This window comes from Etheostoma spectabile, chromosome 3, assembly GCF_008692095.1.
Source record: "Etheostoma spectabile isolate EspeVRDwgs_2016 chromosome 3, UIUC_Espe_1.0, whole genome shotgun sequence".
Taxonomy (NCBI): Eukaryota; Metazoa; Chordata; class Actinopteri; order Perciformes; family Percidae; genus Etheostoma; species Etheostoma spectabile.
Window position 1 is genome coordinate 4,806,052 of NC_045735.1, and position 17,959 is coordinate 4,824,010.

General features: G+C 39.4%; 1 protein-coding gene across 4 annotated transcripts; it reads left to right on the plus strand.

The window, feature by feature from the left end:
* The first annotated feature begins 1,389 nt into the window (after positions 1-1,389).
* Positions 1,390-17,600, plus strand: LOC116682807 (tubulin-specific chaperone cofactor E-like protein). Of its 4 annotated transcripts, none has more exons than XM_032509794.1 (11): positions 1,390-1,467; positions 2,588-2,704; positions 2,852-2,922; positions 4,281-4,460; positions 4,831-4,970; positions 5,619-5,800; positions 7,242-7,498; positions 9,352-9,478; positions 9,639-9,755; positions 9,862-9,973; positions 12,292-17,600. In XM_032509794.1, the coding sequence occupies exons 4-11, from the start codon at positions 4,313-4,315 to the stop codon at positions 12,496-12,498; spliced, it is 1,290 nt and encodes a 429-aa protein (XP_032365685.1). In that variant the 5' UTR covers positions 1,390-1,467; positions 2,588-2,704; positions 2,852-2,922; positions 4,281-4,312; the 3' UTR covers positions 12,499-17,600. The 4 variants fall into 4 exon arrangements, with proteins under 4 accessions (XP_032365685.1, XP_032365687.1, XP_032365680.1 ...); XM_032509796.1 differs by having other exon boundaries at positions 1,397-1,665; XM_032509789.1 differs by having other exon boundaries at positions 1,397-1,657.
* The last annotated feature ends 359 nt before the right edge of the window (positions 17,601-17,959 follow it).

Below are 17,959 nucleotides of genomic sequence, written 5' to 3' on the forward strand. Positions count from 1 at the left end.
ATTTAATTAGACCTTACATTTGAACAACAATACATGCTTATCAATACTAGCTGCAGTATTATTCAGGAAGCAACTGGCATGTAAGAGTTCAGGAAGGGGTGCTAGTTATTACATTATAGTAGTGCAGATACATAGCTGAGCTTGCACTTCTTGTGGTGGATTTCAACATTATGGAGGTATTTATGGGGATTTTATGTGATGACACTTCCCTGTGGTATTTCTAACTCGACAGAGTGGCCTTCAGTGATCAAATTAGCAAACAGGACATCTGCAAACTGATCATAGACTCTGCTGACAAACTAAGGATCAATCCTTCGCTGAGTATGCACTTTGGTTTTCACTTTACAACCCACACAACAAGAACAAAACAACAAGGATAACACTCACATAGACAAAGCAGACTCAAACAGCAGGCAGCCAACAAGTGAGTTAAAGTCCCTAAAATTTTAATCAAAACTTGACTTTGTAGACAATAGTATTTTACGTGTTGAAACTAAAATGTCTGTGAATTTCACCCAGGATGACAAATAACCACTAGAGGGCTGCAGTGCACAGAGTCTGAGTCAGGTGGATGGATGAACGGATGGTATACTAACCCTCCAGGACCCTTAAGGGGGTCCTCAGAGGTACTGCAGGCGGGCAACCAAGGTATTGTTTATTTATAAATTTTAAAAAAATCCAAAAGTAAAATTTGTCTTAAAATATACTTAAACACAAGCCAAACACATTATCAACCAAACTCAATAAACCTATTTGTGATTTTTTTTTCCTTTTCAATTTAAACAACATTGATGATAGGCTTACTGGTTGGCTAGCCATAAGGTATCCATCCACAGATACAGTAAAGCAATGATTCGCTTTACTACATTCTTGTTTAACATCAAAACATCATGTATACATACAATTATATTTTAATAATTTTGTATTGTATGCACCAAAAAAATACATGTGTAAGTTTATTACCTAAATTGAATGCAGCCATCATTAATGTTAGTTATAGTACTGCTTTCCCTACCATAACATATAAAAATCTCTGCCATGACAAAGGGCCTATTAGCATAATAATAAGGACAAAATCTGTTTCAGACTGTTTTATACAGTCTACGCTGTAAGGCAAGCTATAATGATACAAATGTAACAACGATCATCATTAGCAACCAGACAAAAACTAAGCAGTAAGCCTAACACTAGGACCAGCAACACAATGACATCATTGTCTCAGGGGTGCATGTCCGATTTTTTTTATTTCTCTTTTACGATTTGATTGCATATCAGAAAATAGACTTAGAAAACAACAACACAATTAACTTTAAAATGGTACTACTTAAAAGTAAGTCAAATGAAAAAAGGCAGAAAAAACACCGTTTCAGTTTACTGCTTAACTACGTCACTTCCGGGATGTATGGCAGTGAAAAAATGACAGCTGGTTTGTTTTTATCAACAAGGAGCACAAAGTAGACATCAAAGGTATTTAGTGGAACGACGACATTCTGTCTGATCAGTTTTTGAGACGTGCTCCTAGCATATTGTCACTAGCTAGTGATTATTGGAAGTATATTCATATCGTTGCCATCTGTAATCCATCTCGGGCTCCATCGCTGCTGCTCGGGGTCAGAGAGTCTCGCTACTGAATGCGGTCTGCTGCTGTCAACAACCGGTTTGCACGTATTATTCACCAGTTCAATGTTATTTCTTTAACCAGGGATATAATGGTAAAAAAAAATTGTAATTGCCTGTACAGGGTTAGCTTTACGATTTAGTGAAACAGCCAAACTCCCTTCGCAAAATGGTCATTTTTTTGTTGTCCGAGCTTTATCGGCCTGTAGCCATAACAACAACAACACTATAGACATTTACCTAATCACCAAGAGATATATATATTATTTCGGCGCAAATATCATAGAAGTAGCACAGTAGTATCAGCTTTTATAATCGGTTTGCCCGTTGTCAGGAACACTTCACCAACTTGATGATGGTCAATAGCTATTGAAGCACGCCTGTTTAATTTAGAATTTAGTCTAAATATCTATAGTGCTTTGTCAAAAAGCGAAATGCCGAATTTAAAAGAATTCTGCTCTGAATTGCAGGTCATAACTGTGCAATGTTACTGTGCTTTACTGATAACCAAAAAAGGATAAAACTAGGAGACTTGTAAAGTGGATTGGCATAACTGGCAAAAATAACAAGCCGAATTCCATTTAAAAACCAGTCTCTTTATAGATGCCTGTTTATTATCTGATGTATTACGTGACATCGCTTAATATCTTTTACAAATTAGCAACCATGTTTTTTACCCGCGATATTCGGTTAAAGGCTCTAGCTGGTAATCCAGCTTTGGAATCTTTTAACTTAAGCATCTTCAGCCATCAGTCATTGAGTATATTTATATTGCCACAGACCGATAATTGTGTCTTGTTTGCTAACCCTTGTGGGGACAGTTCCTGTCTAGTTTGTATCTGTACTGTGAAGGCGTTTTTTTGGCTGTGCACACTACTTCTAAGTAATCTAAATGTGCTTCCATCTTCTTTTGATGGATATTGGTAAATGAATAACGAGGTAAAAACTGATCTTTGACTTTGCTCTGCAGTGTCATGTGGTGAACAGCCTCCAAGTCCTCCCTGTTTTGGTCTGTCCGGAGCAACTGACCAAAGAGGGACCAACATTGCTTCTGAGGACATCTGCCAGCCCTATAAGCCACTCTGGAGTAAGAAACAACTGCTACAACCTCTCTTTCACCTTCGAAATAGTCAGCATTGACTTGTGTAAAGATTAATGACATGTTGTTTTATTTGCACTTGAAACGATCTGTGGATACACAATGAACCAGACGTCCCCCTGATTTCTTTGACAGGCCATTAGCGCAAACCCCGAAGAAGACAGTGAGCTGTGATAGTGGTCAAGTCAAGGAAAACGTCTCTTCAGGTAAGAGGCTTTCTATCATTTATTTTGTTCTCTAGCCACATATACCTGGATATTACCAAACAAGTAGAAACATGTGACTTCTCTCTAACAGGACAGTGGGTCAAACACCAAACATGTTGTTTAGGATCTGTGTTTTATTTGCCTGTTTGTAAAAAAAAAAAAAAAAATAGTAATGGCTAAAGCAAAATACTTGATTTATTAGCTGAGTGACAAATTGCTTTCATACCTTAACCAAGATTTACTGCAGCCATTTTTTGTCATATAAGATATTGTAACAGGATCCTTTTTAATTTTTTTTATTTCAGCAAAACTACTACATAATTTATGCTTCCCTGCAGCAGATTCCACAGAGAGGCTCTGCTCACCGAGCATTTTAAAACACAGACAGATACTTAACATTTTAATTATATAAATTTATGGTATAAGTTAAGTCAAGAGTGCATTTTCACATTCTGTTTTATTTTTAAAAGTTCAGCATAAAGATCAGCTGTCTTGTTTCAGTCCTCCGTGCAAATTCAGGGGTGTTTAAATTGGACATCGTCTTTGCGGTTTGCTAATAAAGACCTGAGGACACTTCTGCTCCTTGTGTCCCTTCCTTGTCCCATTATCATCCATACCTGTCTTAAAAAAATCAGTCCTGGTTATTCTTGTGTTTCTGCATGGTTTGCTAAGGCTAGACCTGAGAAAGGTACAATGGTTCATTTACAAAATATGCTTTTGTAGTTACTATATTATTAATGGCCGCATGATGGAATAACTTGCAAGTGAATTACTGAAATGAATTGACTGTGTTGGAGAAGACAAGAAATGTGAGAATGAGAATTTTACAGTTAAACATCAAATCTTTGGATATATTTGTCTCTGCTTTCTCTTTTTCCTGTATATTTTTAACTGGTGTGGCAAAAGTGTGCATTTTTCCAACAATTATCGTTTTACTGAGGATTTGCTGCTTTTTTTGTGTTATATCATCTTACATTGAATTTCTTTGAGTTTTGGATTGTTGGGCAAAAACAACAACAACAAAAAGGATACTTTTCTGGGTCTCTGAATGATTGTGATAACCCTTTTTCACTATTTTTGAGGTTTCATAGGCCAAATGGTTCATTTAAATATTCATGAAATTAGGAGTAGATTAATAGATAATAGAAAATTAAAAGTCTTAGGTTGTAGCCCTTGTTTGGCCTCTTCTGTATTTGTTGTTGTGCACTGTCATGATTGGCATAGCCATGTAAAAAGTCTGAGTTGAGTAGTGTGTACAGTAGCAAATGTGCTTGGATTGCACAGTTAATCAGGGCCCTATGTACCAGCTGACAGCTAATCACTGTGGATGTCTGTCTGTTTGCCACACTGCTGACCAGCTGAGGGGGAGGCTGTTCAGCGGGACGGAGCCATGGAGCCACCTGGAGACAAGTATGGTCGTACCTTTGTGGAGGTGATGAGTGAAAAGTACAGTCCAGATAACTTTCCGTTACGCAGAGGGCCTGGTATGGCAGTGGTGGTGGTGCCCACCCCAGCTCCTCAAGGCTCCCCTGTGAAAGGTGAGCTGGAGATCAGATAGACATGGGCATGTCACTGTCCCCTTACCTCACTACAGCCTCCGTAGAATGGGCCAAGGCTTGTTACATTTAGCTGTTTTATATGTTGGTAGAGAGGGCAGTTGTGCACCCTAATTTGCAGACTGAGCACTCGTGGACCTTTATCGTATGCTCCATGTCATGTTCACTATCATCACGCCGAGTCTGCGAGGGCGCTGGACTAAGAGGGGATAAAGTGCGCTCTGGGACTTAAGACCTCACTGTAATGAATCAAAAAGTAACCCAAATAATAAACTCCTTTTTTTCTTTCTTAAGCTTTCCCTCTGTTTGACTAATTCTTTTTTTACTTCTTCCTCTCCCACCTCTCCCCCAGACCGTCTGAACCTCCCCATTGTTCTGGTGCTAAATAGCTGTGGGATCAGCAGGGCAGGAGACCGGGCTGAGATTGCTGCTTTCTGTGCCCATGTCATTGAGCTGGACCTGTCTCATAACAATCTGCAGGACTGGCATGAGGTGCTGTCTCTGGGTCTATTACAGTAGTTAATTCCCATCATAGGGATAAGGCTGGTGATATTCTGTATTTTACTTATTGTCAACAAAGTCTATATTCACGACGTTCCACTTCTGGGATTGCTACTCTGGATTTCACTCTTTTCGGCCGGATTTCCAGTACCTTATGCTTTTGTTGTGTTGGAATTTTAAACTCCGGTCGATTTATGAGGACTATGATTAACTGCTCCTCAGATCTCTGCACGGTAAATCCAGCTAGCTAGACTATCTGTCCAATCTGAGTTTCGTGTTGCACGACTGACACAAGCGCTATGGAGGAAGGTCTGGCAAAGCAAGACTATAGTCAACATACCTGTGAAAAGACCAATAGAACCAATTAATGTAGCGTACTAACTAATGTGTACCCAAAGCCGGATTATTTCTTATTTCTTTGTGTCATAGAGCTCCATTGTGGTCCAAAAACAATTAAAAACACATGATTGAGCCCCAGTGTTGGACTGAGTGACATATTCCTTCATTACAAGTAAAACACTCTACCAGCCTTTTCCCGTGAGGGTTATCAAGTGAATACGCCAAACTTAGAAGAAAAACCTGTGTGGAATCAATCTTCTAGTTTTTTTGAAATGAAAAACAGCATTGTCTCATTTTCAGATTAGTAAAATCGTGTCCAACATCCCCAACCTGGAGTTCCTGAACCTGAGCTCTAATCCCCTGGCAGAAATGACCATTGAGCCGCGAAGTGCTGAAGGCCTTTCCCGGGTCCGACGCCTCGTCCTCAACAACACCCGGGTGTCCTGGGACACCGTGATGCTGCTCACCACGGAGATACCGGAGTAAGAAGAATAGTTGATTAATGCTTCTCAATTTCTCTATAGGTTTGCAACCTATAATAACAGAAAATAACTGTCTGTATTAATATAGTATATAATGTAATGGAATAGTATGGTTTTATATATAAAAACATTGTAGAGTATAATAAAGTAGAGCAGGGGTCTTCAACAGGGGGTCCGCGACCCCTAGGGGGTCCGCGGAGGTACTGCATGGGGGTCGCGAAAGTTTTGGTTGATTAGACTTTTTTTTTATATCCCCCCCCCCCCCCCCCCCCCCCCCTGCAATTTTTTCCACTAATTGAAATGTCTTTAAATACACATTAACATGAATTCAACACACTGTAGTAAACAGATAAATGGAGGCAGAAGATGTCTTTCAGTCATCAATGCACACATGGCACTATAGGACCAGTTTGATATAACACAATTTTATACAATATATATAATTAGGGGGTCCCCGCTCCATCTCGCCATCAGTTTGGGGGTCCTTGGCCTGGAAAACATTGAAGACCCCTGAAGTAGAGAATATACAATATTGTATTTAAAGTATAATGTGATGTGATAAATATGCTGTATTCATTACTTTACCTGGACAGTGGAGAGGGAGAAACGTGGCTGAGTTTCCCAAGTGTGTAGTGTAGTGTTGTTCAGTGAGGAGGATATCCTGTAGGATATACAGTACTGGATGTACATTTTAGGTGTAGGAGGGCAGGTTTCACAGGTTGTGAAGGAACGTCTTCCCTACTTGTCACTACAGTCCCCATATTATCGACAAACGCGGCCTGATGCATCATGTTTTCGGGTTGTCCATCGATCCGTGGATACTAGTACTAGTACTTGAAACTATGGTGATTGTATACAGTAGATATATTCTGTGTTGTCGGGTTGAAGATGTGCACAAAGGCATTAACATTCAGGTTTTTTCCTGGCTTCGAATGGGCTTTTGGGGAGTGACTATGCACAGCACACAAAATGAGTGTGTTACCTTGTTTGACAGAAATCTAATCATTTTTCCTGTTATTTCTGACAATTTGATTAACAAATTGTATTTTATGCTTGGATAAATGATGCCCAATTAACAAAACTGTTTAAGAAAAATAATATTCATATTTAAATAAATCACCTGGAGAGTCCAGTATAGCCAGAATTTAAACTGAGATAAGCTCTCAAGTTCAAGTTTGTATGATTCTTGTTCAACGATTGTTCGGTACATTGCTCTTAAACACATTTAGAGAGAATTTGAATTTCTAGTTTCATTCTTAATTCTTAGCATTTTGGGGCTGGCTAAAACCTCTTTGGGGGGCGCCAAAAATTCCACTAGGCAGGAAAAACTCTTTTTTTTAAAAACTTTTTTAAGTCTTCACTACATATATTATGTACATTGCTGCACTGTATTTTACATGCCCAACATTCCACCCTGTTTTCTTCTGTTTTTGTCCTGCAGGCTGGAGCAGTTGTTCCTGTGCCTTAATGAGTACAGTGGTGTGAGCGCCTCCAGTGTGGTCTGCCCCACCCTGCGGCTGCTTCACATCACCGACAACAGTCTCCAGGACTGGGCAGAGGTCCGCAAGTTTGGCACCATGTTCCCAAGCCTAGAGACTCTGGTCATGGCCAACAACAACTTGGTCTCCATTGACGACAACAAGGATATCCTGCAACGGCTCTTCCCTAACCTCCGCAGCATCAACCTGCACAACTCAGGTCAGTAGATCTGACTGTTGAATTTCTGTGTGTGTTTCGGTGTAAGCCATGTTTAACAATTTAAATCGGATTTCCAGTTTCGAACAGAATAATAGTGTCAGCATCTGTAGGTAACGACTTAATAACGGCTGAGAAAATTAGCACAGGCAAACATGTCACTGTATCCTAAAAGCTTTGCGTTATTTGAGTATTGCAACAGATTCATGTCCCCTGCCGCTTGTATCTCAGGTATTGTTTCTATTTTGGGTAGTATCAGCGGTGAATCTATTTATAGAATTCTGTTAGGAGTAAAGGAGATGACAACAAGATCCAAAGACAAGATCCAAAGACCGCTTTGTTATATCTCCTTCGCCTCAGGTGCAGAAAACAATCCTTCTTGCAAGTCCTTTTGTTTCAGATTCAGCATTCAACACTTTTTTAATGGATTTTATTTTTAAACAAAAACCAAATTCCGCGGAGATAATTTCCCTGTTAGGTTACATGTGCAGTTTCCATTTTTCAGGGCTTTGTTTTACAGAATTGAATGTATTTGTCTCGGGACAATAGATAACAAAGCAGCAAAGATTGCAGCCTAGGATTAAGATTTTGACTTAAGATAAGCCACTTAAAGGATTGTTTTTTTTATTGTTACAAATCCTTTTAAAAGACCCAAACCAAAAATGTGCATGCATGCGTGTGTGTGTTTATGGTAATGAAGGAACGTGTCACCCAGTGAAACAGTGTGGCTCATTGATGCGTTTTAAGATGTATGGCACAGAGAATATGATACATCAGGCTTTGGATATACACACAAAATACCAATAGAATTTATTAATTGAAGGTTTTGATCTTTTCATGACGTTCCTTGACATTAAGTAAAATATAGAATATCACCAGACCTATTCTTTAAGCAGTGGCAAACTTTACACATATTAGCTATGCTAGTTTACCTTGCTCACCTTTTTAGATATTACCAGTCAGTTGAAGGACTGGAACTAGATTCTGTCTTTGTCAGGTGAAAAGTTATTCTTCTAAAGTTTGTGTTATTTTTTATTTTGTGGCCAACATAGTCAGAACATATAAAAACATATAAACATATATAAACATATATATATAAACATAAAAACATATTTAATTTGATGTTACTCGCCGGGTAGCCAACTAAATCAGCTTGATTGTGGCTGTGTTTCAGAAGCAAAGAGCCAGATGTGAGATAGATCTATTACAAACAGTACTGTTTGTGGCTGCCTGATGTCTAGGTTTAGGGGGGCAGACTTGGGAATATTTAGGCTGGGAAGCAGTGCTTAGGCTGGCTTTTGACCTTTGACTAAGTATAGTGCCATATCATGCATTAGATCCAGTCATGCCTGCAAATAGTATCAATATTGGAAATGGAGAGACATTCATGCGGAGATCAAGCAAATCATGGGTAGTAGACCTACCTCTAGAGCCAGCCATCCTTAAAAAATACAATTTCTCTATGACAGAGTAACCAAACAACCCACCAAATGTCACTAGATTTTAAACAAAATCCCCAGATTAAAAAAAAAATCTTAAATGGCAAATGAGCAAAACTTGTTTAACTTCAGCAGAAAACAGTTTGTTCATGTATTATCCCATCGCTCATAGTAAGAAGTGGATGAAAAAAATAAATTTGCAGGGCCTTTAAACAAGCCTGGAAAGTCTAGACATATTCAGCTGCCATAAGTTCTCATTTTTTCACTTCCAGGAAAACGTAATATATTAATACTTAAGATATTGTACAATAAAGTGTTCTTAAGAACACATGGTGCGCCTTCTTGCAATACTTGTCCACTGCCGCTGTTCCTTTGTCCTAACTGTTTGAAACATCACTTGTCTGCGTGTGTCGTCAGGTTTCAACCGATGGGAGGACATTGAGAAGCTCAACTTCTTCCCCAAGTTGGAGGAGGTGCGGCTGCAGGGCATTCCCTTACTGCAGACCTACACCAACACAGAGCGACGCAGCCTCATGATAGCACAGTGAGTCCCATCCATGGCATCAGTGAGAATGGAACTCCTTTAAACTAGATAGAAAGATTGTTTTGCTCCTAACACTGAGGAGTGTTTAACATCTGAAATAGATGTGAGGGCAATAATCTGGTAGATTTCACCACCATTAGATGTATGTGCTTCCCCTCAGGCTCCCTTCAATATCACTGCTAAATGGCAGTGTTGTGACTGATTGTGAGAGAGAAGACGCAGAGAGGTTCTTCATTCGTTACCACTTAGACTACCCTGAGGAAGAGCTGCCTTACAGGTAGGCTGCACTCACTTTCTATACACCAACTACAGTGGCATGAAAGTTTGTGTCATGTGTGTGTGCTCTCAGGACTAACAACACAACCTGCTCTTTTCCTCCTCAGATACCATTCCCTGGTAACCAAGTATGGGAAGCTGGAACCACTTGCTGAGATTGACCTCCGACCTCGCTTTGTGGCCCAGGTGGAGGTTCACTGTGAGGAAAAAGTGGAACAGGTATATTAAACATGTCATGAGGTATTGTTCTGAATAGTACTTACTTACCAAAGTAGAATAACTTCTACATGTACTGTAAAGGGGATATTTTTCAAGTGTTTAATGCTCAAGTTGTATTTGTGACTTGAGTACTTTGTTCGTAATTCAACAGGGTGGGGGGGCTGTCTAGTGTTTGACCGAAGGTATGTGGACTGCTTGCATGGGAATGAATTACATGGAGCGGGAGATTGGTAGGAGAATTGGTGCAGCAGGTGTGGTAGTACATTCACTTTATCGCACCGTTGTGATGGAAAGAGAGCTGAGCAAGAAGGCAAAGCTCTCCATCTACCGGTCAGTTTTTGTTCCTACCCTCACTTATGGTCATGAAGGCTGGGTCATGACCCCTTAGGTACCCTCACTTATGGTCATGAAGGCTGGGTCATGACCCAGCCTTCATGACCATAAGTGAGGGTACAAGCGGCTGAAATGGGTTTCCTCAGGAGGGGGGCTGGCGTCTCCCTTAGAGATAGGGTGAGAAGCTCAGTCATCCGTGAGAAACTGTGAGTAGAGCCGCTGCTTCTTTGCGTTGTAAGGAGCCAGTTGAGGGGGTTCGGGCATCTGGTAACACCTCCCTAGGGAGCTGCTCCCCCCGCAACCCCACAGCGGATAAGTGGACAAAGATGGATGGATGCATCTTATTATCGCGTTCATTTTGACAGCCCTAATTGTATCCCATTCATACTTGATCTTACAATCCTATTGAGCGTCTCATGTAATGATTGTTTCTGCCTCGATCGGTTGATTGTGTCGTTGACACTAATGCTCCCTACTTTTGACAACTTGGCACACCAAGGATATATATTTAAAATTAGTGTCTGCACCAATCCAGTCAGGTGAAGCTTGTCGTCTGAAGCATTCTATCCCTTTAATAGATAAATATTCAGTTTTCAGTGGTTCATGATGAGTCGTGCAACCTTCATTAAACTTTCCTTTGTGAAAGACTTATTGATCAAACCCGCCATGGGACTCCACACAGTGTTATTAATCCCACTTCAACGATTGAGACAGAAACAAAGCATTGCTGTGAAGGTCACTGTCTGTATTTAATTCCGATGTACTGAATGTCAAATCCCTCACTTGTTAACCTGTGCAGAAATGCTTAGCTGTCTCGCGTATGGTATTACGTCGTGTCCTGTGTCTTGTATCCTGTGTCACTGGTCGTGCATGTTCTTGCGACAAAAAGTAGTTTGGAGATTAGACTTGAGGATTTCTCCTGCTGAAAGATCTATTAGTGTGTGTCAGTCAGGTAGTGTAAAAATAAGACATTTTGTAGTGTAAACGGTACGACGAACTGATGACATTGAAATACTTGTAGTGGGAACTTATCTGAAGTCACAACCCTAACCCCCCCCCCCCAGTGCCTGCACCTTTTGGACGATCCAGTACAAAGGTATACATTTTCAATAACAAACTATGCCCATTAAGATGAACAATACTAATACTATTTGCATGTTTACCATCAGTACATGCATAGTCTCGCATTCCTATCTCCACAGTGCTGCGGAGGAAGGTCTGGCCCTTCCACACAACGATCCTAAACAGGAGAAAAATGTGCTGTATTTTTTTTTGCATTACTTTAAACCAATCACAATCGTCTTGGACGGCGCTAAGCTCTAGAAGCAGCATGTGTGGCTCGTCAAAATAGTTTCGGGAAGGGACTTGTTTTAGTGAAACATTTGCACCCCGCAAAAGAAAACGCCCTATACAATATCAAATGAATTTAACTGGTCAAAGAATATATTAACGTGAGCTTTAATAAATTAGCAGGATACATGGTTAAACGTAATTTGCTCTTACCAGTGTGTATATTGTCCGTAGAAAATTCTGGCAAATTGGTCCCAAAACGTCCCTGTCAGAGAGTAACTGCCATAAACATTTTTTGTATTAAATATTTAAAATCATTCCCCGATTGAACCAAACTGCCTGCCTTGTTGCACGATCCAAATTTTCCTAGTTACGTTTGATCAGAAGTTCCTGTTAATGTCGCTCGATCCGACCGGAGTTTACTAAACCAACTATTAAAGTTAACTCAAAGAAAGCTTAAAGTGAGGGACATCCCGCGGAACTTCCAGTGGCACTGGAACTATCCTATAAATGAACCGTTGTGGATATAGTACTATACTATACACACTAGTATGTGCATAGCTTTTAATCATTCTTCTTAAAGCCATTGTATGCAGAATTTTAATGTTCTGGACTTTGGTTAACTGTACTTAATCGGAGTGAAATTAGTTTCACTTTAATGCTTAATTTGAAAAGGCTGTTTGTCTTTTTGCCAGCTGAGCATCCGTTTGGACCAGACAGTAGCTGAGCTGAAGAAGCAGCTGACAACAGTGGTCCAGCTGTCCACCAACAGCATGAGGATCTATTACATCGACAAGTGCAGCGCCTTTGGTCCAGAAGAAATGAAGTACAACACCCGGGCCCTCCACTCCTACAGCATCCAAGACGGTGATGAAATACTGGTGGTACCCAAGACCAAGTGAACGGCTGGTGTCCAAATGGATAATTAGAGTGACTGATTGATTGATTGATTAATTGGATTATTTGTTGCCTGGTTAACTGACATCAAAAATATTTGAAAAAACACATATGGAAGAGCATCAGCTGCCCACTTTTTGGAATCAAGAGAGCAAAACATCATGCACAGTGGGCTGCTGGGAGGCTGTAGCTGGAAATGCAGCCATTAAGTCTTTATTTATTTCAGCTTTATTTGAGGTCCACTGGAGTAAGTAGACAAATTTGTCACACTGGGAAACAGGCTGAGAGAGTAACTCACAGTCAGCTAGCAGCTTAAGCAGAGAAGAGGGCGCTGCCGTACCAGCAAAGCTTCACTGCAGTTCTATACACGGCATGTACCTAGCACCTGCATAAGCAAGTATCCAACACCACTGGCTTGGCCCAAATGTTATGTTAAAACTACCCTGATTAGCAGTAAGGCTGTGTACTTTTAGAATGCACACAATATCAGGAGCAGCAGCAGGATTTTAGGCAGGAAAATCCTGTCAAAAACACTGTTTAATGGTGGTGATGAAAGTAGTATTTTTGGGTCCATTTTGTTGTATGGTGGTGTTTTTTTCTGGGGTTAATTGCTAAAGTTAGAAGATGCTGCAGCACATTCAGATCATTTGTCAAAATACAGGCAAAAAGCTAGAAATTATGTCTAGATCCGTAATAACAAGCGATAAGTGTGAAATTTATCATAGGATATGCAATTTTAAATAGTCATTGAAAAATCCAGAACCAATGAATAGACACATTTTGTAATTAATTACAAAAGTGTACTGGCTTTTTGTTGAAGGCGGCCCGATCAGACCATTTGCATTGTTTTGTCTTGCTAGGCAACCATCAAATCACCAGTCAACCGTTATTTAGGTTAAATGCCTTAGGTTGTTTTTTTTGTCACTCTGAGTTGAAGTTTTTTGAACTTCATCCGTTCAGGATGGAGAAAAAAAAAAAGCAGCAAGCAAAACGCTTCAATCTAAAGCAATTACAAAAAGCCTCCCAGGCTACTAAAACATGCTCTGTCTGATCTGGGCCTCCTTCACCATTCGCAGTGTGTGTGCCCTGCAGTCTTCAAGTTTCCACATCAAACTTTTGTTAGTTGCATACTGCGTCAGGATTGGCTTCCAAGCTAGTTGTCATCATGCTTGTACATTCACATGCTAAACTGAATTTTAAGGTGAGCACGGATACACTTTCCCACTTCAGCAGATGCATGTGAAAACAGTTTTCTACTGTCAAACCTGCACTGTAAAGGTCAAACATGCAATCAAGTGAGTGTGAAGAGTATTTTAGGTTATGTTTTCTTTACACTGTTATGTGTTTTCTACATTTGTTTTCTGGACTTGGAGAAGGCTTACAACCATGTCCCCCTGGGAGTCCTGAGGAGAGTGTGGGGTACCAAGCCATCCGGTCCTTATATAACTGCAGTGAGAGCTGTGTCCACATTTTCAGAAGGAAGTCAAACATGTTTTTAGTGGGTGTTGAGCTTCGCCACAGTTGTCCCTTGTCAACAATTTTGTTTGCGATTTCCACGGCTTGGATCTCAAGGCACAGCACGGGTGGGAGAGTGATTGGTTTGGGGTACTCATATCTGTTTTTTGCAGATGATGTGGTTCTGTGGGGTTCATCAGACTGTGACTTCCTGCACGCACTGAGGCAGTTTGTTGTCGAGTGTAGAGAAGTCAGGGTGAGAGTCAGCTCATCTCGTCTGAGGCAATGGTTTTCTGTCAGGAAATGGTGGATTGCTTCCTCTGGGTTGGGAGTGAGTTACTGCCCCAAGTGAAGGAGTTCAAGTATCTCAGAGTGTTTACGAGTGAGGGTGAGAGGGAGCGTGAGATGGGCAGGCGGATTGATGCAAAGAGGGAGCTAAGCCAGAAGGCAAAACTCTCAATTTACCAGTTGATCTATGTTTCGACCCTCACCTATGGTCATGAGCTTTGGATAGTAACTGAAAGAACAACATCACAGATCAGACAATTAGTTTACTTGTGAGGGTCGCTGGGCGTGGGGATGGGATAAAGAGCTCAGACATCTGGAGGGAGATTGGATTAGAACCAATGCTCCTTCGCGTTGAAAGGAGCCAATTGAGGTGGTTCCGGCATTTAGTATAACCTTTCTATTTAAAACATCATACAAGTGCATGCTTGATAATATTCATCCATCCATTCATCCATTAGCTTAACTCGCTTATCCTGATCATGTTAATTGATTTGAGCACATTCTAGGGAGTAGTATGGTTGGTAAGGTTGAGAATTTATCGTTAACTTATGTGTTCATGGTCATTTTAAGGGCACATGGCAGCAAAGTGTTTTCATCATATGATTTTGCGTACATGGCTATATGATTTTACAAGTTCTTGCTGCTGTTGTTGGTTATTAAGTAAATAGTAGCTCCATTTTTCTGATATCAGTCATATTTTATAATTTCATTAATTACTTGCATATGATCTTGTTTTATAGACGTTTAAATGCTTCATCAATGCACTTTCATTACATTGAATCTATAATTTTCTAAGAATATAATCATCAATTCCTCTTAAACACATTTCCAGTATTCAGTTAAATACTACTGTATTCTATATTTCACTCCATTCTGCACATAATTACTTCCACCAAAGATAGCTCATTATCATATTGTTATTATTATAATGTGGACTATTTACACGATTAATTGATTTTATTACGTAACATCACCTTGCATAAGAGGAGCATTGATGCATATTCATTTTACTTAAAGCAAGCAGCTTAGCAGAGTAGGGAATGGCTGACAGTGCACAGTGTTATGCTGTGGACTCAGCGGATATTTCAAGCCACTACATTAAATATTCACATTTAGGGGCTGTTTGGAAACAAATGCCTGTTTGGGCTGTGCTCTCAGTTTTATCCACTGTTGATAGAAAAATCCGCTCAGTGTGCTTTGGCCTCTTTTTAACAGTGTTTTTACCCTCCAAATGCATTAATATCTCAATTATGTAAATGCAACACTATTTCCCTCCTTACTATTATAATTTACCAATGTTTATTTTATAACACTTCTGCTATACTTGAATATTAAAAGGTGTGATATAAGCAGAGAATGTGGTGGCAGTGATGGCGTAGCAATTACACCCAGCAGGTTAGATGAAGAGAACTTTGGTACGGCGTAGTGCTGAATAAGTGTTAGCGTAGATGAACCACAGCCATAGAATCCAGCAAAACTGAGTTCTAGTGTCTGTGCTGCTAATCAGTGTTAGATTTGTTTGAAGTGTGAGAACATGTGATGGTTTTCAGAGTGGGTGATATTTTGGTATGCATGTTATTAATTGGTTTTACATGTTTTATGCGAGAAAAGTGGTCTCTATGCCTGCTTAAAGATTTATGGAATGAGGAACTTGATTGAACTTTGTTTTAAACAAAGCCCAAGAAAATATTATAAGTCTTGATGTAAATTTATTGTTTACCTGTTGAATTCATCCAGATTTAGTTTGTTTAAGAACAATATGTTATCATGTTGTTTATTGTGTCTATTGTTTACCATCCAACCTGAACATATTGGCGTAGTCATTTTATAGCCCCTGAAAACTTGATTTAAGAATTGAAGTGTTTCTCTGTAACGTTAAAGATTCATGACTAATAAAGCAACAGATAAAGTTAAAGTTAGAAAAAAATCTATAGTTATTATTTATTGGGGGTTTAAAAAACAAAAATACTCAGGTAATTTGCTTCATCAAGATTTGATTGACAGTGGCCTGGCAAAAAAAAAAAAAACATCATTATTCAACAATTTCATTCATTTCAATCTTGCCTAGGAATTAGATAAGAAGAAACCTACTACTCTCTTATCTGCCTGCTAAAAATAAAGCTACTGTATACAGCCAGGGGACAGTTTTCTTAGCATGAAACTGGAAACAGCGGGAGACAGCTAGCCAGTTCTGTCCAAAGTTAACAAAATCTGCCTACCAGCACATATAAAGCTCACTTATAAACATGTTATGTTTGAATAATCAATATAAAACCGTACTGTATGTGTAAATACTAGGGTTTTGTGCTGGATGGGACTATTTTATTGGTGCACCTTATAGAGTCTCTACTTTAAAATAGTTTGACACAAAATAGTTTGTGGTAACAGTCCCCTTTTACCACAACTTGTCACTCATACACTTACTAGTGAGCTTTAGAAGTGCACATTGGTGGACATTTTTACTTTCTGACAGAGCCAGGCTAGCTGTTTTTCCCTTTTTCAAGTTTTTGTGCTAAGCTAAACTAATAGACTGCTGGCTGTAGCTACGTATGTAGTGTACAAGATTAGTATAAATATTTTCATCTAATTCATTGCCAGACATTAAATAAGCATATTTCTACAACTATCAAACAGTTTTTTTTGTTTCAAAGGAGTCCTTGGTGGTGTCAAAAGGCATTCTTGAAATAATTTAGGAATTCATGAATTGAAGTAGTCAAATACCTCCTAAAGAGTAAATAATTTGATTAAGTTTTAAAGGTTAGACCTTTAAACTTAATCAGGTCTAACCTATTATCTCTCTCTCCTCAAAACCAGTGCAGTCTGTTAATGTTGTAAGAAGAAATTGAGAAAGATAATGAATACATTGAAAGGCTCTGTATTTCCTTTGCTTAGTTAAATACTCAACACATAATGCTAGACACCTGGCAGCTTTGGTACAGCCCATCCTGTTTTGAATGGAGACCTGTGAAACTAAATAGATACTTGCATCTCTGGATATATCAGTAAATGCACTGCTTGAGTCATCATCTGCCTCTAGTGCACCAGATCTTACGTGGATCTCAGAAGGCTATATTTGTCTTTGATTATAGTGTTATTTATTTTGGTTGGACTAAATTTGCAGGATGTCTAGATTTCAACCCCGCTCAGACTAATACACCAGTATTTAAGCTAATCATTCACTCAACTATGTATAACACAGGACTGTTCATAATATGTGGCAATTAAAGCATTATCTTTTCTTTGTAGGAACATATATGTAATACATAAAAGTATTAATGGAACAGAATTAGTCACCTTTCTTATATTAGCACTTGTAGAGAAAGATCTATTACTGAATGGTAATAAATGGCAGTCTCCCTCCTCAGTGTGTGACACGTTGTTTCATTCTTCGTAGCACTGGAACCATGTCAGGGGGTCTGGATGTACTTCACAGCTGTTATACTGCAGTATGACTTTATGACTCATTCAATTTGATGCAGATGCTCACTCACTCCAGCATGATTGACTACTTGAGTGCTGGAACCTGCAATAGTCAAAAGAAATAGTCAACCTGGTCTCTTAGATCCCTTTCAATATTTGACCCAACCAACTATTAATGCAGCAAATGTATTCTTATAACAAACTTGAGTATTGTAGGAGAATTAAAAGAGTGCAGTAACATAATTGCATATTATATTACACTTCTATTCAATTTAACAGCATTTTTCTTGAGTTAGTGGACTT

What these genes read in the sequence shown, in the direction of transcription:
- LOC116682807 (XM_032509794.1), top strand. Translation starts at nt 4,313, where the DNA reads ATGGAGCCACCTGGAGACAAGTATGGTCGTACCTTTGTGGAGGTGATG. An exon ending in CTCACCACGGAGATACCGGA is followed by an intron (nt 5,801 to 7,241) that starts GTAAGAAGAATA and finishes TTTGTCCTGCAG; the next exon opens with GCTGGAGCAGTTGTTCCTGT. An exon ending in CGCAGCCTCATGATAGCACA is followed by an intron (nt 9,479 to 9,638) that starts GTGAGTCCCATC and finishes GCTTCCCCTCAG; the next exon opens with GCTCCCTTCAATATCACTGC.